The sequence below is a fragment of the Hippopotamus amphibius genome, chromosome 14 (genome assembly GCF_030028045.1).
Source record: "Hippopotamus amphibius kiboko isolate mHipAmp2 chromosome 14, mHipAmp2.hap2, whole genome shotgun sequence".
NCBI lineage: Eukaryota > Metazoa > Chordata > Mammalia > Artiodactyla > Hippopotamidae > Hippopotamus > Hippopotamus amphibius.
In genome coordinates, this window is record NC_080199.1 from 17,118,057 (window position 1) to 17,145,247 (window position 27,191).

The 27,191-nt window shown below is 39.2% G+C and overlaps 1 protein-coding gene across 1 annotated transcript in view; it reads left to right on the forward strand.

Moving 5' to 3' along the window:
* Positions 1–27,191, forward strand: part of LOC130835552 (ATP-binding cassette sub-family C member 4-like) — a 169,376-nt gene that overhangs the window by 106,239 nt on the left and 35,946 nt on the right. The window contains 6 exon segments of the mRNA XM_057707190.1: positions 1,526–1,645; positions 2,833–2,943; positions 4,185–4,285; positions 5,357–5,548; positions 11,724–11,879; positions 25,018–25,107. Of these exon segments, the coding sequence (XP_057563173.1) occupies positions 1,526–1,645; positions 2,833–2,943; positions 4,185–4,285; positions 5,357–5,548; positions 11,724–11,879; positions 25,018–25,107 (770 nt within the window).

Genomic DNA, 27,191 nt, shown 5'->3' on the forward strand with positions numbered 1-27,191 from the left:
AGTGTCACATGCCACAGCGACCTCCAAACACCAGGGCAAGTATCCAGCAGGCAGTTATAAAAACATCCATCAGGTTCCCAGAGCTGAAGTCAAGACTATTCAAAGACCCCTTGGCTGCACAGGTCCTGTAGACACAAGGGCAAATGTGATACCCAGGTGCTCTGTGACCTGCAAAGAGACTCTTGGTGCAGGTGCAGGGAAAGCCCTGAGATGCAGGAGACAACAGACTGTCCGTTTAACTTACTTATCTCACCCTGTCCTGTGCCTGGTACTGTTCCAGTTTGGAGGATAAACTGATTTTACCCCAGCCTTTAGATTACTAATCTAAGGTGAAGACAACACACACAGCTGGTGAGGACTCTCAGAGAGAATTAATCTTTAAAATGCTATTGACTCAGGACTTCCCTGGTGGCGCAGTGGTTAAGAATCTGCCTGCCAATGCAGGGTACACAGGTTGGAGCCCTGGTCCAGGAAGATCCTATATGCCATGGAGCAACTAAGCCCATGAGCCTGTGCTCTAGAGCCCATGCTCCGCAACAAGAGAAGCCACCTCAGTGAGAAACCTGCGCACCGCAATGAAGAGTAGCCCCTGCTCACCGCAACTAGAGAAAGCCTGCATGCAGCAACAAAGACCCAATACAGCCAAAAATAAATAAATTAATTAATTAATTAATTTAAAAAATGCTACTGACTCAAAAATTAGTGAACAATAATTACTCTGCCATGAAAAAGAATGAAATGCCATTTGCAGTAACATGGACGGACCTAGAGAATATTACTCTTAGTAAAGTAAGTCAGAGAAAGACGAATACTATACGATATCACTTATATGTGGAATGTAAAAAATAATACAAATGACTCTATATGCAAAGCAGAGACAGACTCAGACATAGAAGACAAACCTATGGTTATCAAAGGGGGCAGGGTGGGAGGGAGGAACAAATTAGGAGTATGGGATTAATAGGTACACACCAGCATACATGAAATAAGTAAGCAACAAGGATTTACTATATATCACAGGCAATTTTATTGAATATCTTGTAATAACCTATAATGGAACACAATCAGAAAAAAATAACTGAATCACTATGCTGTATACCTGAAACTAACACGTTATTGCAAATCAACTATACTTCAGTATACTTTTAAAAAACGAGTGAACAATTTCCAACTGGAGGGAAGTCAGGGAAGAATTTGGAGGGAGGCTCTGTGCGAGGAGGACGTTCATGAATGAGATAGTAAAGAATTTCTTTATCTACATCTAGCTGTGATTTAAATGTGGTCAAAGATGGGCTCAAAGAGAATCTTTCATTTCCAGATTGTTAAAGTGAAGCTTGGTGTGAGCAGGAGTTGGAGGGTCACATGGAAGTTCCTCTCCAGAAGAGGCATTGTCCCTCCTCCACCAGGCAGCCCACCAGGAAGCCCATTGGCTGCATGTGGGACCACAGAGCATGGGAAGCAGTTGGTTTCCTTGCATCCAGCCTCCCTGACTTTCTCTGTCGTCTGTCTGTCTCTGCTTCCCCAGCACAGAGCCCAGTATTTTCCCACTTAGCATCTTCTCTCAGGGGACTCTGGACCATCCGGGCGTACAAAGCTGAACAGAGGTTTCAGGAACTGTTCGACACACACCAGGATTTGCATTCAGGTCTGTAAGTCTATGGAAATGATTTTGAAGGAGGAGACTTGCTGCCTTCTGAGGCCTGACCTCCCTCTCAGGTGGACTTGCTGGCCCGCACCTCTCTCTGTGCTGTCCCACGCCCCACTCTGCACACCTGTCTCCCCTACCCCTTCCGCTCAGCATCCCCTCTGTGTTCCCCTCTTCCTCCGTCACCCCCTTCTTTTCTCCTGACTGGCTTGCATTGTCCTTCCACCACTGTGTCTTGTGGCTATCTGTCCCTTTACAGCACAGGTCAGCAAACATTTTTTTGCAGAGAGCCAAGTAGTAAATATTTTAGGCTTTGTGTGCCATACTGTCTCTGTTGTGACTTTTCAACTTGCCTGTTGTGGCACAAAGACAGGCAAAGATAATACATCAGCAAATGGCCATGGCTGGGTTCCAATAAAAGTTTATTCACAAAACCAGGTGGTGGACCGTTCTTGGCCCACATGCTTTAGTTTGCTGACTCTCTTTTCAGAGCATGCAGGGCAGCAGAAGTGATTGAGGAAAATAATTCCCTGATGATCAGATTTGCCTCCCACTTGATTTGTATTATTCTTCGTATCAGTGAAGTTTTTTTCTGAGTAGAAATTTCAGAATTTCCTTTAGGTCAATAAAATCCTGGCCCAACTTTCCAATCTCTATTATATTTTGAAGATAAAGTGACATTTTGAAAGCCACATGCAGATCCTGTTAGCTGATGGTCATTTAGACACTGGCTCCAAAGAATAAATGCTGTGCAGGGCACTGTAGTAAGTGCAGAAGGTACTGGAAACATAGTGTGAGCTGAGCTCTCTGCTACTGGAGAACTGGGAACAGCTGGCCCTATGAGAGGATGAGCCTCGCGCTGAGGCCCAGCACTGCAGGAAATGTACCAATGAAACCATTTTTCCATCTTCTTTATTAGAATTGTATTTCTGTTTACAATCTGTGGGTTGAATTTTTCAGTGCATGCTTCCTGCAAAGCCCCTGGACTGATAAGTGTGTCTACCATACATTGTCTTGTGTCAGAACCTAGCTTTTTGGAATCTTCAGACTCCTTGAGTGTGTAACTTTGCTGTCCCACCTTGTGTAAAAATCTGTAGCTCAACTGAGCAAAATGCTCTCCCTCATGAGAAGAAGCTAATATGGTTTTCCTACTCATTTATTATGTTTATTACGCTTCACAAATTCAGAGGCTTGGTTCTTGCTTTTGATGACGTCCCGATGGCTCGCCGTGCGTCTGGATGCCATCTGTGCCATCTTTGTCACTGTTGTTACCTTTGTGTCCCTGATTTTGGCAGAAAGTAAGTACAGATGTGAATATTTGTGGTATGCCTACAGTTTATAGCTTTGTTTGCAGTTATTGATTAAACTCTTGCTATTTTGTCTAATACATGCTGTTTGGTTCTAATGAATTGTAATAAAGTGTTTGAGTGTGTGACTCCACAGTGTGGTCCATATGAAATCATTTGTGTCTTGATAAGACCTTTTATCTTTTTATCTTTCTTTGAATGGGTTGAGGTCTACACCACTGTAGCAAACTTACCTTCTGAACATTCCATGTAGTGTCCTGTAGTTGGGAGGAGAGAACCAAGTTTACCATTAAGTTTTTTGTTCAGCTTAGCACTTTAGGTTTTAGTTTTAGGGCTAGTCAGATCTCTTGGTTGTAGGTATTTAGGTGAGAAAGATTCTCTATGGGAAAGAATAGTATCCTCACTGCTGTGGGTACCAGATGAGCAGGTGTTGGTGTGTGTGGCATGTATTCACCATCCATAACTATTCCGTAGTAACAGCATTCATTTTTTAATATGAAACAATGAGAGAAGTATTTTTTATTTAAAAGCACTGGCTCTTAAAACCCATTGCTTTGTTTTTTGTGGTTTCAACTGCAGCTATATTGGACATAGAAAGTGAAATTACATAATGATTCTTGAAACCATAATCACGAAAGTCTGAATAATGACATTATTCCTCACCAATATAATATTGTCAAGTGGGGACTTCCCTGGTGGCACAGTGGTTAAGACTCCACCTACCAACACAGGGGACATAGGATTGAGCCCTGGTCCGGGAAGATCCCACGTGCTGTGGAGCAACTATGCCTGTGCGCCACAACTACTGAGCCCTAGTGCCACAACTACTGAAGCCCACGCACCTAGCCTGTGCTCCAAAACAAGAGAAGCCATCGCAATGAGAAGCCCACACACTGCAACAAAGAGTAGCCCCCATTCTCCCCAGCTAGGGAAAGTCCGTGCCCAGCAACGAAGACCCAACACAGCCAAAAATAAAAGAAATTTATAAAAAAAATATATTGTCAAGTGTATGTCAATCCTGCTGGGATTAATAAACGCATCTAATAGTCTTTCTAAATTTATAGTGAGTTTTTTCCACTGTATCATGGTCTAAATCAACAGTAAAATATGAGTATCTGTACATGAAAATGATTTAAATATGTAAAGGAGTCTTCTTAGTAAAGTGACAGAAGGAGCTGGGTGACTGGTTGAGGATGAGATTGACTTTATTCCCCTCCTTCTTCCTCATTTAGCTTTGAATCCTGGACAGGTTGGCCTGGTGCTGTCTCTCGCCCTCACACTCAGGGGGATGTTCCAGTGGTGCGCCAGGCAAAGCATCGAAGTTGAAAATATGGTGACGTTTATTTTATCATTCTTAGCTTTTACAAGTCTCCTTGCCATTAAATGGCATAAAAGCAATTCTTATGTAAAATAGTAAAACTGTTATTTTTACATTGTAGTTGAGGTTTTTTTTATATCCTCTTCTATCTGTTTAAAGTTAATGTAAAATAAAATATCTACATCTTTTTCTCAGTCTTATGTGAGCCGTGTCAGCAGGTTTTATATTCATCACAAGCTGTCTTCAAATATAATAAATTACTCTGTAGGAGGGAGGTTCTGAAATCCTAGAGAGAATATAAGCTAATTTCTTAGCGGCTTCTTTATTTTTGTTTCTTAACAGGTAATTTCTCATTTTTGTAAAAGAAGAATTCAGTGCTTTGAGCTTTGTTTAATTAATAGCTTCCTCTGCCCCCCCATTTTAGCATTTGATCTTGTATGTGTTGAGCACCTGAATTTGTTAGCAGCCTTTCTTTCTGGTAGGATAAGCTCCCTCTCAGAATGCACTATCAAAGCTGAGGAGTTATAGTTGTTTAAGAGGCCTTAGTCAATATGTAAATTATAGTCTCTTTTGAATATCTGCACCTTCTCCTAAAGGGAGAAAAACAATAAAAATGAAATCTTTCCATTTTGTTCTTCTAATAGAGTAGAAAGTGACTAATTATTAAAAGGAGGTTTGATGACTGTCCAGCTCTACTCATCTATAATAGATGGCCGTTCTGTAGCCACACATTACTAATTGGTGTCCATAAATATCTTTTTCTTTGACAAAATTCTCATTTGTATTGAGATGTGAAAAGGGGAAAAATAAAATCTTAGCATTCATTTCTCTAATTCTTTTAGTTTTAATAATGTTGAAGGAAGTAGCTGTAAGTGAAAGTGTTGCGATAATAAACAAGTTTGCAAATCATCAAAGGCCTCATCAAACTCCTACTTCTGTCCTTTGCGGATGCTAAGACCTGAGATATTCTGAACCATGTAAAAGCAGATATAAAGACATAAAAGCAGAATGGTTCATTTACAATCTCTGAAAATCCATAAACAAGACCCTCTGTTCCTAACTCATGTGATGTCAAATGTGTTTCAGATGATTTCAGTAGAAAGAGTGATTGAATATACAAACCTTGAGAAAGAACCATCCTGGAAATACAAGTGTCGTCCACCACCGTCCTGGCCCCATGAAGGAAGGATTTCCTTTGACAAAGTGAACTTTACGTACAGCTTAGATGGACCTCTGGTATTGAACGACCTGAAAGAGCGCGTTAAACCAAGAGAAAAGGTTCATTTAAGCCATTTGTGTTTTTAAAAGTTAGCACTGCATCTGCTGTTGGCTTCTTCCTCAGTGTGTCACGGGAACTGTTTGTTCCTCTGACGATGTAAATTAGATCAATGACATTGTTGGTAAATCTTCCTTGGAAACTGACCATGGAATGGGGATCCCAGCGTTTCTTTCCCTATGTCGTGAGCTGCTTATGGTGGTTGGTGGGCCCTGGAGCTTCTTAGAAATGCAGAATCTCAGGCCCACCCAGACTTCTTGACTCAGAATTGCATTTGAACAATACCTCCCAGTAAAGTTGTTTGTCTCCCACAGGCAATTTTTGATGACTGATAACCTGTGATTTCCAAGAAACATCCTTTGACAGTTTGAAATTGAGCTCATGAATCACCCAAACCCCTCTTGTGTCTGAGCATGAAGCTCTAGAAAGTTCTGAGCTATTTACCCTACAGATTCACTTACTTTTATATTGTGCAAATCGTGCCTTTACATTATAATCTAATTCTTTGTTATTCCAGTGCATTTATTTGCATCTTTTCAGTGGAGTCTGACTTCATCACAGGCAGTTTTCATCCTGCTGTTCAGCCTTCCCCACACCAGCCTCCTGCAGCGACTGGAGGTCTTTCAGCACACACTCAGTCCTGCCTGCTCTCAGAGCCAGAGACAGCCCAGCATAGCTGTGTATGTGTGGCTTTTTTTACCACCTGATGGAATCAAAAATTAGTCTTCCTACCCCAAGCAGGGCTCTAGGTCTGTTTGGCCTGTTTCCAGACACCATGTGCCCCACTTAGCTGCAGGCTTCTCTCCCAGCCCAGCTGTGGCTGCTGGTTCTTTCTGCTGAGAGCCAGCCCACCTGACCTCAGGTACCCTCTTTGCTCAGAGATATCGGCCCTCTTGCCCACTTTATACGCACCCATATCCATCTCATGCTTTATCTGTCTGGCATAGGATCTCTATGGTAGGTCTGTTCCTTTAACTGCAGCTACACCTCTCCCCAGTTTCTCTCATCTAGCTACATAGAGAGTCTTAATAAGGTGCCAGGCTGTCCAGGAGATAAGAAGGCCATCAGAAGAATGGAAAAGAGGCCAACATACATGGGTTTGAATCCCATCCTGTGACTTATGGGCTCTGTTATTTCAGACAGACTAATTAATCTTATAAGCCTCAGTCTTTTCTTTTGCAAAATGGAAGTGATAGGACCTAACCTCTAGGGTTGTTGAACAACTTAAATAAGATAAGACACATAAAGCACCCAGCATGGAGACCAGCACAGAGTAAATGCCTGGACAAAGAGAGCTGTCATTTTCATAGGGTGTAAAATGACCTTAACCACTAACACTGTGTAAATTGCTGTCTGTCCATGAAAATGAGGAGTTGGCCATTTACAACTGTTCTTATGGCTGTAGGATCCATTAGCCATGTCTGTCTCTGTCCAACTTATCATATGTCTAAAAAAATATGGTAATCAATTTTCCATAAATTTCTCCAGCTCAAGTTTAAAATCTCGGCTCCCTACAAAATGCCTCTTTGTCTCAGGAAACCACAGGTAATACAAATAATCCAATACAGATCCTGCTATCAACACATACAGTCCAGTTGAAAAAGTAAGAAATAGGATATATTAGCTTTGTAAAATAGAAGGAAGTCATCATTTTTGTGGAACTTTAGAAGGAAGATAGTATCACATCTGTTAGGGTTGAGAGAAGTCCACAGGAGGGGTCAGATAGAGCATTTCTGAGGAATTAGGCATGTGAGACAGACAGTGATGTGTGGTTAGGGTTTCAGCAGGTGCAAATGCACGTGAAAGGCATTTTGGGAGGTAGGACCAGCATAAGCAAAGGCCTGATGTCCTGATTCTATGACTGAAGAACTAGGCACATGCATAGCATTCAGGGAAAAGAACTACCAGGTGTATAACACACATTTTCATGTTCATCATGTTGCCGTGAAATCCATCTAGGGGTGCAGATTCATGATCTCTGGAAGAAAAGAATTTCTCCTGGGATTAATAACGAGCCACTGCTCAGGTTTAGATAGCAGAGTAACAGTTTATTAAGGAGAGAAAATACAGTAGCTTCTGGCACAGACACCAGGAGGGGATGGAGAGACCCACGATGGAGTTGTACGTGTGTCTTATATACCCTAAAAATAGAGGAGTTAGTTATACCCCCGCCTAGTTACCTCTAACTACAGGAATTTATAACAGTAGTGGACTGATTACTGAAAACAATGACTTTAGCCCAAGGATGAAGAATGGATTGTTCCCTGGACGGGTCATGACATTCATCAGAGTTTATGAATTTCTTAACTCAGTGATCTGGGCCGTCCCAAGTAATCATTGCCCTAGCTTACAATCAAGATTACGAAGGGGTGCTGTAAGAATCAATCTTGAAGAAAGGAGCTTTAAATCACATTTTCAAGTTTTTCTGCCCTTCCTCCGGCCGGTCGGGCTATGAAGCTCTCAAGCCCTCACAACTACCTAGTAATCCCAAAGAAGCTGACTCGTGGAGATGAAGGATATGTTGAGGTTAGTGGGAACAGTTTTGTAGAAGAGACGTTCTGGGGTGGAGTGGCAGGCACAGAGCTGTCCTTTGGGAGTTTAATCTGAGAAGTGGGTGCACATGGACCAGAGTGGACAGATGCAGGAGGCAGGGAGCCAGCAGCTGTTGTGCCTCAAGCAAGACGTCAGGGTAAAGTGATTCCACTTTTTGGAAGGAAACTGTCAATTAAAACAAAGTTATAACATCTGGGTTTGTGAATGTGCAGGGAAACGGGTGGGAGTAGAAATTGGTATCATACGTATTTCTGGAGATTAGGTTGGCAGTACTTAATAGCTTCCTCTGAAAATGTTCATACCTGTTTCTCAGCAATTCCACATCTGAGAATTTATCTTATGGAAATAATTAATGCTGTTTGCAAAAATTTAGCTTTAAGGATATTTAACACAGTTATTTATAATAGCAAAGCATTGGAGACTGCCTAAATATCCACCAATAGGGGGGTTTATTAAATAAATGATCACACATACTGTAATATTATGTAGCCATTAAAATAAAAAATTTTACAAAATACTAAGTGGAAACATTACAACAGTATGTTCATATTAATCCCATTTTATTTAAATATAAGACCTTGTATCTTTAAGAACATATACACAAAAGTCTATAGACTCTTAAGAATGGTTCTGTCAGAATGCTGGGGTGATGGCTAGTATTTATTTACTTTTCAAATTAATTTATACTGATTATGATTAAGAAAAGAGTTTGTTTTGTTTTATAAAAGGTAATGCAGCCTGGCACTCAGGTGCTGTATAAGGGCCTTAAATTGAGGGATTGAGGCATGAAACATTGTGGGAGTAGAGTCGTCAGGGCTTGGCACCATGCTGGACTCAGGGAAAGCTGGAAGTAAGGTGGACAGTTGAACCTGTGAGCCTGGGAAAGAAGTAATGAGATGAAAGTGGGGATGTCAGAGGAAGGGGCTGTTTTGTGTGGAGCATTAGCTGTTGATCATGTTGAGTCTGATGTGTGAAGAGAGATCCAGGTGCACGTGTCTAACAAGTTGGTGTGGTCGTCAGAGACCAACCCTGGCCTGTTTGGGAAAACAGAAATGGGCAGAGTCTCAAGGCAGGTAAAATAAGAGTGTCTCCAAATTTGTTTGGTGTTAGGAATGTAAACTAACTGATTCTGGTGACACTCTCCACAGGCAATTGGTAAAACCCACTGGCGACCTGGGAAAAACTTTCAGGCTATTGTTTTGATAAGTGAACGGTAGAAATAGCCAGAGCCGGGTTTCTTTGAGTTGCCTTTTTCTTACTCTCCTCACTGGAGTTAGGCGCTCACAGTCCTGTGGTCGTGAGCAGCCCTTGGTGCCCTGGGATATCATGACCATTTACCCAAAGTCTACAAATGTCCCAATTTGCACAGATGTATCAGTTTCAGTAGAGCTGATAGCATAGGAATGTACACATATTCTCACAGACGCAGTTCTTGCCTGTGTCCTGAGATGTGATGATTTACATATGAGAACACCCAGAAATAGAGACACACGGGGTTCTATTGTGCTTCACAGACCATGCATTTTTTACAAATTGAATATTTGTGGCATCCCTGCATCAGGGAAGTCCATCAGCGCCATTTTTCCTACAGTATTTGCTCATTTTGTGTCTCTGAAAGCACCTTCTCCCTGAGTGTGGAGCGTAGGCAAGAGCAAGCTTTTTATTGAAAAGAAAGAAGAAGGTGATAAGGGGCAGGGGTCTATTGTCATCTTGAATCATAGAAATGGGTGGAGATTTCCTGGACTATCACACCTCTTTTCTGCCCTTGTTTCGGTGTCTGGGTCTGAAGCTGAAGGAAGCTGGGGTAAGGTGGGAGGCCAGGGATCTTAGTATTAATAATGAGATGCAGAGATAGGTCCTTTTTATCCTGTTATACAAAGACAGCTGGAGGACTCAGTCAGTTTTGGTTTTCTGAAGGTTTACCTGTAGGGAGGAAATTGTTAGAAATAGGGGACTTCTTTGCCTCCTTGCCCAGGATAGATGTGCTTGTCTTTTGGGGTTTTTAGGGACCCCTGGATTGTTCCTCTTGGTGACAGTAATACTATTGTAGACTTAGTAGACTACAGTATGGTGTAAACATAACTTTGATATGCACAGAGCAACAAAAAAATTCTTGTGACTCACTTTATTTTTCGATATTTCACATTATCATGGTGGTCTGGAACCAAATCCACAATATCATTGAGGTCTGTCTGTACACAGAACTTGAGTCATATATATTCGTACTAGGACCTGCTTATACGCAGACAATGGCCCCTTTACATTATATAAATTAGGATTTAACATAAGGTACAAAGTGGCTACAAAGATAATAAAATTAGCTAAACCCACTTTTATTACATTTAACTTCTATAAAGGTAAGTCCTTTTTTGAAGTTCCATGATTGATTTTATAGATTAGTATTCAAAACATTGGAGGTGTTCAAATGACAAAATATGAAACATTCTGATTACAGTGCTCAGAAAGCTTTAGTTCTTCTCTGTTTAAAGCTGTGAGTTTTTTAAATTTACTGAATTAATTTACAAATGATTGAAAGCATGTCTTACACCCCCCATTGATTCCAGATTCCTAAATAGAGATGAAATCATCTCTTGGGAAGCTGCCACCAGGGAATTTGCAGTTGGGCAAGCTCATTGGTTAAAAAAAAAGAGAAAAAAAAAAGCCAGTTTCTGCATACGTATTGAATGCACATAGCTAAAAGCCAGTTTTTACAGTATAGATTTTATTCTTTATCAATATTTTACCTGCATTATACAGGTTCTTTAATCTTATCTTTAGTGCACTTAATTTCTCTCTGCTTTGATTTTAATGGCTAGACTGACACTTGACATGTATCTTTCCGAGATGCAATTGTAAGTATTAATTTGTTTATAAAATGCCTTTCAAAATGCTCAGATGAAAGGTCCCATATAAGTAGCAAATGTTGTTTGTATTGTTGTTGAACTTGTTATGTGTATTTTGTCTACTGGCAACTGTTTTTTAAGACACTGAGACCTACATTTTACAATTTTAAGATGTTTCCTTTCAAGATAGAATATAATTAAGATATTTACTATCAGGAAGTGATTTAGTTTCTCTACCAAAGAATAATTCCTCTTAAATAATAGATCCCTGAGAAAGTGAGTACTTGTTTATGTATAACACTTCTGACTAGACTTGTTGACATCTCTGTAAATTTACCCACATAATTCTCAAGATCAAAATATCCAGACAGTAGGAATAAAGATAATTTAAGATGACTTCTTATGGACCACTTAGGAGACTGCTGGCTTTTCACTGCCAATAGGTTGATTCTGTTATTTGTAACTCTTTTTGGGACCAGGGTTATCTCAAACAGGGGACATTTGTCAATGTCTGACATTTTTGGTTGACACAATTTGGGGGCTGCTTCTGGTATCTAGTGGGTAGAGTCCATGGCTACTGATAAACATCCTACAATACACAACACAGGCCCTCAACACCCCAAAAATAAATAATCTGGCCCACAATGTCAACAGCACCATGGTTGAGAAACTTATAGGCTACTCTTTATATAGAACTTTTAAAATTCATCTTCAACAACAGGGTTTCTCCCAGGTTTGTTGCATCTTGTTACTTCTTAATCCCTCCTGGATCTCTTTACAGTTTGGCATTGTGGGAAGAACAGGAGCTGGAAAAAGTTCCCTCATCGCTGCCCTTTTTAGATTGTCAGACCCCGAAGGTGACATTTGGATTGATGGCATCAGGACAACCGACATTGCACTTCACGATTTAAGGAAGAAGTTGTCAGTTGCACCTCAGGTATGCACATCAGAACATTCTCACATGTTCTTTTTATAAGATATCAAAGTTTAATTGCTTTTAATTTGATTGGTTTTTTTCAAATTGCATGAAAGGGTTGATCCTTTTTCCTCCAATAGAGCATATTTTTAGCAGCAGGTATTTTCAACGTTTTCATCAGATACCAGGTTTTGTTTTTTCATTCATTTAGTGTGTGTATGTGATTTAGTAACTTATCCAGATAGATTTCTGGACTCAGGCTTCCTCAGGTGCCATAGTTTTATCCACTGATAAGCACATAATTCTGAGAACAAAGTGATAAATGGTTTGTTTAGCACTGGAGAGGTTCCTAAAGTAAAACACAAATATTAGGTATCTTACAGATGGAATTTTGCTGTAGGAAATAAAGTCACCTTTTTAAAGGTGGTTATCTCCCTAAGGGCTTCCTATGAAACCATGGGGCTTTGAGAATTACAGGGTATATAGATGCTTTGGGGAAACTTTTAGAATTCAGCCATTAATAAATGATTTTAGGGACTTCCTAGATGGCGCAGTGGTTAAGAATCTGCCTGCCAGTGCAGGGGACAGGGGTTTGATCCCTGCTCCAGAAAGATCCCACATGCTGCGGGAGCCCGCCCATGCCCCATAACTATTGAGCTTGTGCTCTAGAGCCCACAACCCACAACTATTGAGCCCATGTGCCACAGCTACCAAAGCCTGAGAGCCTAGAGCCTGTGCTCCACAGCAAGAGAAGCCACCGCAATGAGAAGCTTGCACACCACAATGAAGAGTAGCCCCCACTCGCCACAACTAGAGAAAGGCCGTGTGCAGCAACAAAGACCCAACACAGCCAATAAATAAATAAATAAATAAATTTATAAAAATAAATAAATGATTTTAACCAGGGAGGCAGTACAGAATAATGAGGAAGAACACAGGACATGGAATTACATCTCTGCACCTTGGTTTTCTCTCCCTTACCAGGCAGCTAACAGTACCAATTCCTCAAGGTGCTGTGAGGACAAAATAGGTCAGTGCATGTGGAATGCTTCACATAGACCCAGTATGTGGCTGCTGTGATGGTGAAGTGTTGAATTGACCTTCTCTTCCTGGGCTCTGATTCTGTTTTCTTTTGTCCTGCTTCTTAAAGAAATATGACTTTCAGGGAGTGTTTTGGAGATTGGATTATATGCACAATAGAAACTCAAGTTATTCTTTGTGGTTCATCCACTCAGAATAATTCAGAGAATATTTACTGAGCAATTACTATCCTCCAGGTATATAGCCAAGGACAACATAGACCTTGTGACCTCATCTTTTATCCTGCACTCTGCTTTGATAGACTTGCTGATTATGTTTTTCTTTTTAAATTTTGAGGGTTTTTTTTTTTTTTTTTAATTCTCTACAATCATCAAGGGAAGCTCAGGAAAACACCCTCTTCAGATGAGAAAGACAGACAGGAGAGGAGACAAAGACAGCCAGGCAAATTTGCTTCCTGGAGTGTGGATGTAATAGCTCTGAAATGCCTATTTATGAGGAAGCATATAGAACACGGCACTTAAAGAAAGGAAAACATGGACTTGTGTCTTATGACTGAGTACAGCTGTTGCTACCTACCCCTAGCCTCTAAAATAACTGGAATTAGTATAAGTACTTTCGAATTCAAGATATTCCGTTCAGACTACAGTGAGATGCCACCTCACACCCCTTAAGATGTCTACTATCAAAAAGAAAAGAACAAGTGTTGATGAGGATGTGGAGAAACTAGAATCCTAGAATCCTTGCGCATTGCTGGTAGGAATGTAAAATGGTACAGCCACTGTGGAAAACAAGTTGGCTGTTGCTCAAAAAAGTCAGAAGTAGAATTGTCATATGATCCAGAAATTCTACTTTAGGGTATAAACCCCCCAAAATTGAAAGCAGGGTCTTGAAGAGATTTCTGTACATGCATGTTCACAGCAGCATTATTCACAATAGATAAAAGGTGGAGGCACCCAAGGGTCCATTGACAGATTACTGGATAAACAAAATGTAGTGCATATACATACAATGGAATATTATTCCGCCTTATAAAGGAAGGAAATTCTGACACATGCTACAACACAGATGAACCTTGAGGACATTATGCTAAGTGAAATAAGTCAGTCACAGAGGACAAATACGGAATGATTCTACTAATTTTAGGTACCTAGAGTAGTCTATTTATGGAGACAGGAAGTAGAATGGTGGGTGCCAGGAGCTGCTGGGATGAAGGAGTGGGGAGTTGTTGTTTAATGGGTACAGAGTTTCAGTTTTGCTAAATGAAAGGAGTCCTGTGGCTGGATGGTGGTGATGGCTGTACAACAATGTGAATGCATTTAATACCACTGCACTGTACACTCAAATATGGCTAAGGTAGTAAATTTTATGTGAATTTTACCACAATTAAATAAAAGTTTTTTAAAGATACCCCTTTCAGAAAAAATGGGAAGAAATTTTCAGCACATAGAATCCCTGAATTTAAAGATTCCCTCTGGCTGTTAGATTCATGACAGTGATTTATGTAGAAAACAAATGAATTTAGATTCCCAAGTTTTAAGTTTTGATTGTACCCATCTCTGAAATGGGTCAAATGAGTCTAGCAGAAATAGTGGGTGTATCTGTGAAGTCCTTTTATGTCCTTGGATGAAAAGATTTAGAAATGTGCCCTCTGTTATTTTTTAAAATTTTTTAATTGAAGTATAATTGATAAATATGTTAATTATTGCTGTACAGCAAAATGACTCAGTTATACACATAAAGATTCTTTTTTCATATTCTTTTTTCATTATGGTTTATCACAGGATATTGAATATAGTTCCCTGCGCTATAAAGTAGGACCCTGTTGTTTATCCATTCTATATATATAAGTTTGCATCTGCTAATCCCAAACTCCCAATCCATCCCTCTCCCACACTCCCGCCTTGGTAACCACCAGACTATTTTCTATGTCCCCAATTCAGTTTCTATTTCATAGATAAGTTCATTTGTGTCATATTTTAGGTTCCACATATAAATTATATCATATGGTATTTGTCTTTCTGCCCTGCATTATTTTTGTTTGTTTGTTTGTTTTGTTTGTTTTTTTTATTGCCCTGCATTATTTTTAATGCCTCTTAATAAGAAAAAGTTGTGTCCTTGTCTACATAAAAGAACTCTATAAATAAAGAAAAACATTTGATGATTCTTGGCTCTGCTGTAATGTTTAGAAGTACATCTGAGCAAAGACTAAATATACCTTGCTATCACCAGGTTTTGGTCTGTTCCATCGGTTTCCACCCTACTTTTGAGCATGCTCTGCGTACACACTCCAGAGAACTTGCTTACAAAACAAGGCTAATCTTTGTATCCGTGCAGACAATGATCACCAACCATGTAAAAACAGAACATGTATTATTCCACTTTATATGCCATTGCCTCCAAGGTACAGTGTTGGTTGATTAAAGAGAGAGAATCTGGGCTTCCTAGGTGGCGCAGTGGTTAAGAATCCGCCTGCCAATGCAGGGGACACGGGTTCAATCCTTGCTCCGGGAAGATCCCACATGCCGCGGAGCAACTAAGCCTGTGTGCCACAATAAAAAAAAAAAAAAAAAAAAAAAAAAAAGAGAGAGAATCTGGAGAGATTGTGCAATGTGAAAAGGGTCCCAGGCAATCATTCAGGAGGCAGCTGGGGTTAGACTGTTTAAGACCGTAGACTGAGTGTCAACCTGACCCACATTTCTAAAAAAAATTTTTGTTGGAGTATCATGACCAACATTTTTATTCCTGCTCTGCCTCATATGACTATGGGGCCTTGTTGAAGTCGCTCAGCTTCCAAGCTTCAGCATCCTCATCCTTAAACCAAGTCTAGGAATTACTGCTGCACAGATTGGTTGTGAAGATGTAGCTGAGTGAGAAAACATTTGTGACCCATGCCTGGTTCTTGGGAAGACTCAGTCAGTAGTAACTATTATTATTCTTAAGGATCAGGGCACAGGCCTTTCAAGGATTATTTCTACTTAAGTAAAAAGAGTAACACATTCTAGAATGACTTTGCTCTTTACTTTCTGTTTATGTGTTTGTGGCCTTTGGTGATTTTCTTTATATTTATTGCTTATAAAACCAAATTGTTTATATAAATTTAAACAGTAAAGCAAAAAAACAATACACAGTAGGAGTTTTAGGGAAAAGCGTAACAGAGAAATGTGTCTAAGGTCTTTTCTATGAGGAACAAGAGGAGAGAATATCACATTTTTGTATTCTTTTGATATCTGGCTCCCCTCCTACCAGGTTCTTTCCCGACCCACTCATACTTTCAAATCCTCCACGAAGACCTCTGGCATTTTTCTCAGTCCTCCCCACATTCTCAACTCTTTTCTTCCTTTCCTTGAGGACAGGGCCTATGTCTCTCATTTCTGTTGCTCTAGTGCCTGTTGCAGCCCCTGACAAGTTACACAGGTGTTAATAATCATTCTAAACATTTGTGGAATCCTTAACACATTTTAGCCTTTTTCCCTACCATCTCCCACTTAACCCTCACAACAATTCTCTTGGTATTCTTACCCAACAGATTTAAAAACTGAGGCACTGTGAGCTTAACCTACTTACCAAGTAAGGAGCAGAGCTAGGATTCAAAATTGTGTGTGTGTATGTTTTAATTGAAGCATAGTTGATTTATAGTGTTTCAGGGGTGCAGCAAAGTGATTCAGTTTATACATATATATGTATATGTGTGTGTGAAAGTGTGTATATTCTTTTTCAGATTCTTTTCCATTATATATAGGTTATTGCAAAATACTGAATATAGTTCCCTGTGCTATACAAGTCCTTGTTTATCTATTTTGTATGTAGAAGTGTGTATCTGTTAATCACAAATTCCTAATTTATCCCTTCCCCCACCTTCCCCTTTGGTAACCATTAGTTGGTTTTCAGTGTCTGTGAGTTTATTTCTGTTTCATAAATAAGTTCATTTATATCATGTTTTTAGTTTCCACATATAAGGGATATCATATGATATTTGTCTTTCTCCATCTGACTTACTTCACTTAGTATGATAATCTCTGGGTCCATCCATGTTGTTTCAGATGGCATTATTTCATTCTTTTTTATGGCTGAGTAATATTCCATTGTGTGTGTGTATGTATGGTATGTGTATATTTATTAAATATATATTAATATATATTTTATATATACTTATATTAATATATATTATATATATATATATATAGTGTGTGTGTATATATCTCTCTCTCTCTCTCACATCTTCCTTATCTATTCATCTGTCAACGGACATTTAGGTTGCTTCCATATCTTGCAAGCAGTGCTGCTGTGAACATTGGGGTGCATGTATCTTTTCAAATTAGGGTTTTCTTCTTTTCCAGATACATGGCCAGAAATGGGATTGCTGGATCATATGGTAATTCTTTTTTTCAGCTTTTTAAGAAACCTCCATACTGTTTTCCATAAGAACTGCACAAATTTACATTCCCACCAACAGTGTAGAAGGGTCTCCTTTTCCCCACACCCTCTCTAATATTTATTTTGTAGACTTTTTAATGATGGACATTCTGACCAGTGTGAGGAGGTACCTCATTGTAGTTTGGATTTGCATTTCTCTAATAATTAGTGATGTTGTGTATCTCTTCATATGCCAGTTGGCCATCTGGATGTCTTCTTTGGAGAAATGTCTATCTAGGTCTTCTGCCCATCTTTTGATTGGGTTGTTTGTTTTTTGGTATTGAGCTATATAAGCTGTTCTATATACAGAAATCTGTTGCATTTCTATAAGTTAACAACAAAATATCAGAAAGAGAGGGGGACTCAAGGGGGGGAGTCAAGGAAGGGAGGGAATACGGGGATATGTGTATAAAAACAGATGATTGAACTTGGTGTACCCCCCAAAAAATAATAAATAAATAAATAAAATTTAAAAAAAAATAAAAAGAAAATAAAAAGAAAGAGAAATTAAGGGAAAAATCCCATTTACCAACACATCAAAAAAAAAAAAAATACCTAGGAATAAATATACCTAGGAAGGCAAGATACCTGTATTCCAAAAGCTATAAGATACTGATGAAAGAAATTTAAGATGACATGAACAGATGGAAAGCTATACATACTCTGGGATTGGAAGAATTAATATTGTTAAAATGACCATACTACACAAGGCAACCTACAAATTCAGTGCATTCCTTATCAAATTACCAATGTCATTGTTCATGGAACTAGAAAAAAATTTTAATTTGTATGGAAACAGAAAAGACCTCAAATAGACAAATTATCTTGAGAAAGAACAGAGCTAGAGGAATCATACTCCCTGACTTCAGACCATACTACAAAGCTACAGTAATGAAAACAGTATGGTAATGGCACAAAAATTAGACACATAGATCAGTAGAACAGGATAGAAAGTTCAGAAATAAAGCCACACACTTATGGTTAATTAGTCTAAGACAAAGGAGGCAAGAATATACAATGGAGAAAACACAGTCTCTTTAATAAATGGTGCTGGGAAATCTGGACAGCAACGTGTAAAAGAATGAAATTAGAACATTCTCTAACACCATATACAAAAATAAATTCAAAATGAATTAAAGACCTAATTGTAAGACCAGGTACTATCAAACTCCTAGAGGAAAGCATAGGCAGAACACTCTTTGACATAAATCACAGCAATATTTTCTTGGATCCACCTCCTAAAGTAATGGAAACAAAAGCAAAAATAAACGGGACCTAATTAAACTCAAAAGCTTTTGCAGAGCAAAAGAAACCATAAACAAAATGAAAAGACAATCTACAGAATGGAGAAAATACTCACGAATGATGCAACAAACAAGGGATTAATTTCCAAAATATACGAACAGGATTCAAATTTAATTTAAGAAGAGTCCCAATTCTAAAGCCTGAGCAGCTAACTACTCTGCTAGTAACTTCAGCACTGTTGACTATGGTCCACAGTACAACTGCTTCATATCATGATTTCATGTGCGTGTATACATCACACACACATACACACACACATGTACATATACACAGGGGAACACAAGTTTTACAAAACAATCTTTCTCTGTGCTCTGATATTTTCTATTATATCCATTCTATTCTAGTTCATATAAAAGAGAAAATGGGGACTTCCCTGGTGGTGCAGTGGTTAAGAATCCGCCTGCCAATGCAGGGGACATGGGTTTGATCCCTGGTCTGGGAAGATCCCACATGCCATAGAGCAATTAAGCCTGTGTTACACAATTACTGAGCCTGCACTCTAGAGCCTGTGAGCCACAACTACTAAAACCCACATGCTTAGAGCCCATGCTCCACAACAAGATAAGCCGTCAAAATTGGAAGCCTGCACATCACAACAAAGAGTAGCCCCCACTCACCACAATTAGAGATAGCCCGCATGCAGCAGCAGAGTTGTGCAACAAAGATGCATTCAGCAATGAAGACCCAACGCAGCCAAAAATAAATACATAAATATATAAATAAATCTTTAAAAAAGAGAGAGAAGATGGTCACAAGGCACAAAATTGATTTCATAATCCATTGGTTGCACCTGCAGTTTGACAAACCCCATCCCTCATTGTCTCCCTTTTGGGCTGGGCTCCTGGTCCATGTTAGCATCATGTCAGGAGCTTCATTGTTGTTCCAGATTCTCAGAGCAGCCCTGCAAGGTTAGCCCCATTTTCCAGTAAGATATTTAGGACTTGGGGAGATTAATAGCTTAGAATCAGAACCTAGAACCGTCCTTTTTTAAAAATAAATGTTTGTTGAACTGAATAATGTTCTCATCAGATGTTTTCCCATTATTTTTCTACCATCCCACTCAGGAGGATTCTCCAAACCATAACAAAAGCAAATAAATGTAGAGCAAAGTTGAAAGATAAAACTCCTAGTGTTATGTCTCTCATTTGGACAGTATCAGTTTAGAAAACTGATAACAAGTGTATAAATATAGAGCAAAATGGGAGGATATTTCTCTTAGTGCTGTGTCCCTCACTTGAACATATCAGTTTAGAAACAAGTTTATTCACTTATATGACATGGGCTAATATGTGTCAGGAGAAGATACTCAAAATCTTACCCCTCCTCAGGCAGGAGCCCTTTCCCTTTAAATGTCTAGCTGGCTGTGGAGGTGGAGAAAGTCTGTTCATATGGTTACTTGAAGTTACTTGTCTAAGTGCAGAAAGCTTACATCCCTCTACCCCCAGATGAATAGGAAGCAGTGTTGCTTGTGTCTCAACACCCTGATTTAGGGAACCTAAGAAACTGAGACTCTGCAGAGGGGGTCCCAGTGCTGTTTCTTGGAGTTGCCCCATTTAAGTGAGCCAGACCTACATTATCTTCCCTGGCTTCCTGCTTCCTATAATCCAGGGAGCAGCAGTGAGCTTCTGGAGTGGTCCCTCTCTCTGCCAGGCTCATCCCCATCACTGTTGACCACACCATGAGCAGATCAGAATTGAGGGAGATGTGACAGCAGCAAGGACCTGCATAGGACCCAGAGGCAGGGGAGTGGTGACACAGACCATCAGTCCTGGAACCCTGAGGGGACCTTTCAAAGACAAATACTGTATTCTCAAGAAGGTACTCCTCAGTTTGTGTTCATAATTTCAGCAATAAGCAAAAAATAAAAGCACTTCCTCAGTAATATCCTTAAACAGAACATAAAGCTGAAGTATATGTGTCCTTTGTGCTCCCAACCTAAGGTAGTTAATTATGTTCCCCAGAAAGAACACCAAGGTGAGATTATATTCAGGGAGTAGCTTGCTTATCTGAAAGGATCTGGAAAAATGAATTTCAAACTTCTTTGGATGATTCTCTACACATAGAGCCCCTTATCCTATTGGCATAAAGTGTTTTCAATTGAAGAGGGATTCCATGCAAATTCAGTATTTATGACTGTAGCCCAGGGTTTGGCACAGATCAATAGACATCATCTTTATCATGATTAATCAGATTTATTTTTTTATATTTAATAGGTTTTCTTTTTAAATCAAAGCAAAACTGAGTATTTTTAAAACAGCCCATTCTGCTCTTTCGGTATTTCTATTCCCTGAGTTTTCTTCAATAGGTTGAAGAAGATGAACCAGAGCTGTCTCTCTAAGACTTCTCCCTGATTACCTGGTTTTCTTTCCCTTTTTTTTTATTGAGAACAAACTCAAAGAGAGAAGAGGTGGATGTACTGTTGCTAGTGAAGAAATACAACTGGATTCTAGCCTAATGCAGTCGGCCCTTTGTTTCTGACACTGAAGTCTTCACTAAATCCTACGGAACTGCTCCCCAGAGCCCCTGAAGGAGGACTTTATGGGACTTAAATTCTTTTTCCTTTATTGACGAACAGTGTCCTTTTCTTCCTAATATGGATGATGATCTGTTCATTCAGAGGCTACAGGATTTAAAAAAAAATAATAAAGGAAGAAGAAGGAAACCAAGATTTAAAGGGACTTCAGGTGATTCCCTCATTCTTGAGACAGGGAAATAAGCTACCCATAAATAAGGTCCTCAGATTAGAAATGAAACATAGCTCTTAGGAAACAGCAGCAGTAGCTACGCTTGAGGATGTATTTTAGTGGAGGGCAGTTTCCTGGTTTGGAACTGAAGTGATTAGGGCAGAGTGCTGTGCTTTACCTGCTTTGTTTGTGACCCCTTGTATGGTTTTTGGCTTCATCCCAGGTTGTTTTAAGCCTCTGAAGGTTAGTGGGTAGGGCTTCTTTGTAAGATAATGAGGGTCTTGTGTTCCTGCAGCCTATACAAAAGGTCCAGTAAGACTGCCGTTTTCAGTCTTGCAGTTGTGTTGAGGGGTTATCAACTTACTACACTAAATGCTCTGATTCAGAGTGGCCATTTTTGGGTCAGATGCCTAATATGAACTTATATTAGTAACAGGAAAAAATTGCTACTGAATATGGCACAAAGGATTAAATTTTAAAAGCGTTCTCTTTCAACCACGATGAAAACCAGTTCTGAAACTAATGCTCCATTCAAAATATTATGTTAAATAAGAGTATTCGTTTTCCTGACTCTGCTGTGCCAGCTAACTCTTATTAAATGAGGTTTAATTCTGTACCTTCAGAAAAAAATACATGTGGGCCAATAAATTTAGTGTGTATTTACATGAAGCTTGTGTGTCCTACCATGAATCTCTACACTGAAGTGTTCTGCCTGCAAACATTTTTACAACACTTATTTAGCAGATTAGTTTATTAACGTCATTGCTTGGAGGTGGGTACTTTAATAATATCTATCAGAAATGATCATTAATTTGACCCTTATCTGCTCTTGCAGCATGTGTCTACGGTGAGCACTTTTATTACCTTTTGAAGATAATATAATGGCTTCTTATTTGGCAAGAGATGAAAGTAGAATGAATAGAAACCAAAATGAACACCATGTGTAATACACACTGATATATTATAACAGATGCTCACAAATTGCCTGTTGGATTTAAAGAAAAATATAGCCTCAATCAGTTAATGTTGTAATCAATTATTTTTTTATTCAACTTTTTATTGAAGTTTTATTGATTTTGAAACATGTATTTGGCATGTCTTAACAAAGAGAAATATTCTCATTTACTAAATTACATTCTTCCATTTAATGCTGCTAAATAAAAAATCATAATTGCCCAACATGTCCTTTTCAACTGACAGCATAAACTTGAGTGGGGACCCTTATTGCAGTGTGAAATTCTTAAAGTTATTTTTTGTTCTCTTTATGACACTCAGCAGTGGTTTGGTGATAATTAGCAGAACCTTCTCAAAGCCTGCAGGGTGTCTGAGGGCTCTGATTAAAGTTCAGCATGAAGCACCTGCAGGCGCTGGTCAGGGGCTCAAAAGTGAGCAACTCCTCTGTCTGCAAAGAATCCCACTTTAGTCCCTCAGGGTTTGGAGAGTCTCATCCCTTTCAAGGAGTTTCCTAAAGTGTAGAAGGTGAGCGAGGTGACAATAGAGAGAGGCCCTGATTATGAAATCGGTAATTGAACTTTAAATGGGGTCCCTGTCCCTGTTCTCTTGAACCACTATAACCGTTGTTCCCTAACATGCTTATACTGTGAGCCCTTTCATTGCTTAAGGAAGGAAGAAAGGTCTGTCTTTTAAAACAGATTTTTTTTTCTTCTCAGATCGGCTTAGGTAACACCTCCATAAAGTGTACTTTGAAAACCAGGTGGACACTTCAAACCTTAGACCTTTTACAGGATGTGAATTTGCTCTGTGAGAGGAACCTGAAGGGAAAAATGTTCAGGTCACAGAAGCCACAATGGGCAAAGAAACGTTCTTGTCATTACTATGAGCAAAGAGACCCCGTCTCACTTCTCCCAGTTGGGCGCAAATCTGGTTCCTTAACCTGGCCTCCTTCCAGCCCTTTATCTCCTCAAACACCAGTCCTTGAAGAGCCTCTCATTTGGGCCCCAGACTAGAATTCTGCCCATGGTTTAGAGCCTTGAGGGGGAAGGTGGAGGAGAGTCAGAGGAGAAGAGGGAATGTTAGGGACCAGGCCTGGCCACATCGTTTGTGTAAACCTCAGGGAAACAGCTGAAAGAAAAGAAATTGCCTGCATGTTGGAATCTTAGAGTTGATAATTGCAAAGAGTATGAAGTTTTTTTTATAAAAATCTGAAGTAGAATGATGATTATTCCCCTGACAAGGAACTCTTAATGTTGCTTAGATGGTTGTTTAGCCTTTGATCCTAAATTCAAGAGTTTTAAGGGAGACCTTAAATTTGGGTCTGGGGATTTTTCAGTACAATTCAATAATCATTTTGAAAAGTCATGACCCGTGATTTTCAGTGCTTTGGAGGCATATCAGGCACTTAATCAACTTTGTGGAAATAAAGCTCCCTTTATAGTATATTTTTAATTTTGGATTTTGCTTAGGGTTATATCTTTTTTGATGGCACACTGTGTATCTTCTGCATCCACTTCTCTCTCACCAGACTTGAAACCAAGACAGTAGGGAGAGAAGATACAGGAGGCTCTCTGAGTGTCATTTTTTTCCATGGCTGGGCAAAAGAAATGTCTGTCTTCATCTTTCTTCTCAGGCTTTTGTGAAGTGAGGAGGAACAGTCCAGCCTCCAGGCCAGGCAGGATTTGAGGCTGGTGATTCCGAGCAGTTCCCAGGCACATGTGGGAGAGTCAGATCTCCTCTTGTTCTCTCATGTGTGCATCCCCTTGTTCTACCCCCTTCACTGAAAGGAGCCAGTTGGGCTCTTCTCTGCTGCCCACATTCTTGTGGCCTTGCTTACTAGAGCTTCCAGAAGGAAACTTAAATGACCTACATGAGCTTATGTACAAGATTCTCTCTTGAAGCCCAGAAGTAGGCACATGTTTACAGAGTAATTTACTTGTGGCTCCTCCTGAAGCAGATGACTAGGAAAAGCTATTTAAATTAAAATAACTTTATTATGATGCACATCACAATGGGTTTCAGGTCATCCTGGCCTTGCAGTTAATAATGATGTTCTGTGAGGCATGTAATCCTGATGCACAGGTGAGAGCACGTGGGGATCAGCTGATGCAGAATCAAAGGCATTATCTTCATGGACAGAGGTGCCACAGGCCCCAGCAGTTGACATTCTCTTTGCACAAGTGGAGATGTTCCATTCACACATGTGGAGAGATTCCAGATCTCAGAAGACTGTTTGACCAATGGATAAAATATCCTAGTTTATTCTTCAGTGCAAATATGAAAATATTTAACAGTTTTGCTTTGAGGCACAAACCTCAACTAATCATGCTCTTCGAATTTCCCAGTCACACCAGTATTGACAATTAATTTCTGTGGCTCGTGATGTAAAGTTTCTCAAATAATTATATTCTCAGTTGTGTGTGTGTGTGTGTGTGTGTGTTTAAGCAGATATTACTAGGAAGGTTTTTTTGTTTTTTTTTTAATCAAATTTTCCTCTCTCTTCTTCAGTTTTTTTAAGATGAAAAAACTTCTTCAATACTTTCTTCTGTTAGTGTTCAGTAGTCTGGAGGATATTTTGTAGCACACTTTATACAATGGAGAAAATTGTTTTAGAGATACTATTTTGTGAGCAGCCATTTTCAACCTTATTATTAACAATTACAGTGAATTTTGATATTTTGTATTTTAATTCTGTTCTGTAAGCATTGGAATAAATTGAAAAGAAGCTACAGAAATAACATTCACTATTTTGGGATATTTAGGAACCTGTTTTATTCACTGGAACAATGAGGAAAAATCTGGATCCCTTTAATGAGCATACGGATGAGGAACTATGGAATGCCTTAGAAGAGGTAATTTATTAAATGTAATTCACTTGTTAACATTAGCATATGTGTGTGTACATGTATAGCGGTTGCAGATGATTAAGGGGAAAGTATCAGTTTAACTGACTTTGGTTGCCTCCTAGGAGAACACTGATGACATGGATGAATTTAAAATGTGTGTATTGATGGGGATGAAAACCAACAATGTAATCCCTCGTGTTTCCATTTTAGCTTTTCCCCTAGAACTCAAGCAACTAGATGCATTATCTTGTCCTTAGCAGAGCACTAACCTTGACGTTAAAACTCTGGGCTCAAATTCTACTAGTGACCTAGTGAATTAATTACCCTAATTATTCTCCAGTGTTCATTGTACTCCTGTGGTCTTAGAGAACATCTGCTAAGTGAAGACAACAATAGTTTTTCATTATCACCTGAAAGATGAACATGATCATACCAATAAAATGCTGTGAAGCTTCACAAGAAAGTGTTTATAAAGGTAATTTATATATGAGAGTGGGTCAAAAATTATCTGCACTCTGGCTATAGTGCAGATAATTTATGATTCACCCTAGTAGTTGGAATGTGATAATGATTATGTCATTTTAATACTGTACTATGAATGCAGGTAACAGAACCTTGGAGCTTTTGATCAGTTTTCATATGGCATACGTTCATTTCTAGAGAATTTTCTGTTATTTGGGTCATGTTTGCCCTTGCCCCACTTCTCGGAATTTCCTCACCCTTGCATGAAAAAAATTTTGACTATTAAGTTGCTGTTGGTTTGTATATTTTAATGGTAATTATTTTGTGTATTCGCCCTAGTTTTGCAAATTGATTCTACTGATGGCAGAAACTCTAGATTTCTAAACTACAGACAGACTTCTAATTTCTCACAGGACCTAGCTTAGTCTTTTGCTTTTAAAAAGTAAGTACTTAATAAATAGGTACTAAGTGTTTGGTTGATCTCTTCATTTCAAAGAACTGTGGCTTATTTCCTTCTTTCTTTTTTTTAATTAATTAATTTATTTATGTATTTATTTATGTATTTATTTATTTATTTTATTGGCTGTGTTGGGTCTTTTTTTTGCTGTGTGCAGGCTTTCTTTAGTTGCGGTGAGTGGGGGCTACTCTTCATTGTGGTACCCAGGCTCCTCATTGACGTGGCTTCTCTTGTTGCAGAGCACAGGCTCTAGGCGTGTGGGCTTCAGTAGTTGCAGCACACTGGCTCAATAGTTGTGGCTCACAGGCTCTAAAGCGCAGGCTCAATAGTTGTGGCGCACGAGCTTAGTTGCTCCACAGCACGAGGGATCTTCCTGGAGCAGGGATCAAACCCATGTCCCCTGCATTGGCAGGCAGATTTTTAACCACTGTGCCACCTAGGAAGCCCTGGCTTATTTCTTTAAAAAATTTTTTTGTTACACAAATTTGAGTGACTGATTTTTCATGTTCTTGTTTTGAATTGGTGTGTTTGTGATTTACCCTTCCAGGGGAGTTCTGAAATCTGTAATATATAGATGAGCTTTGACTGTGAGCAGGCAGATTTGGAGGCCCAACAGTTTCCTGTCAGTAATTCTGGTTTCTGAAGGCATGTCAGCACTGATTCTTTACACATCTACCCTGCTTTCCAGCAACTGAGGGGATTTTGTTTTCTTAAATCGGGCCAATTGCTTTACCTTCTCCTACTTGAAAAGCAATACACCTCTGATTTCATTTAAGTTTGTTAGCCTTTTACAGTGAAATTCTAGAAGAGACGAGGTGGGGAGAGCAGTTAACCACCAAATGTAAAGAAAGATAGGATGATCTGCTAATCTTGAGTTCATAGGACAGATTTAATGGTGAAATTGTGATATCTTAAAAAAGAAAAAACAAACTGAAAGTGCTGACAAATTATTTTTCTATTTGTTTCCCAGCTTGAGGTCTCTCTTCACAGATTCTCAGGTAGTAAAATTACTCTAGAATTTTAGGACACATTGTTCCATGGACAGAGGGGAAATGTTAATTAGAAGGCAAATCCTGTTAAAAAATTATCTTAGAACTTGGCCCAAACTTAATTCATCTGTAGGAGCAAAAATTAAAATAAAATTTAGTAGCCTTTAAATTCTAAAAATGAT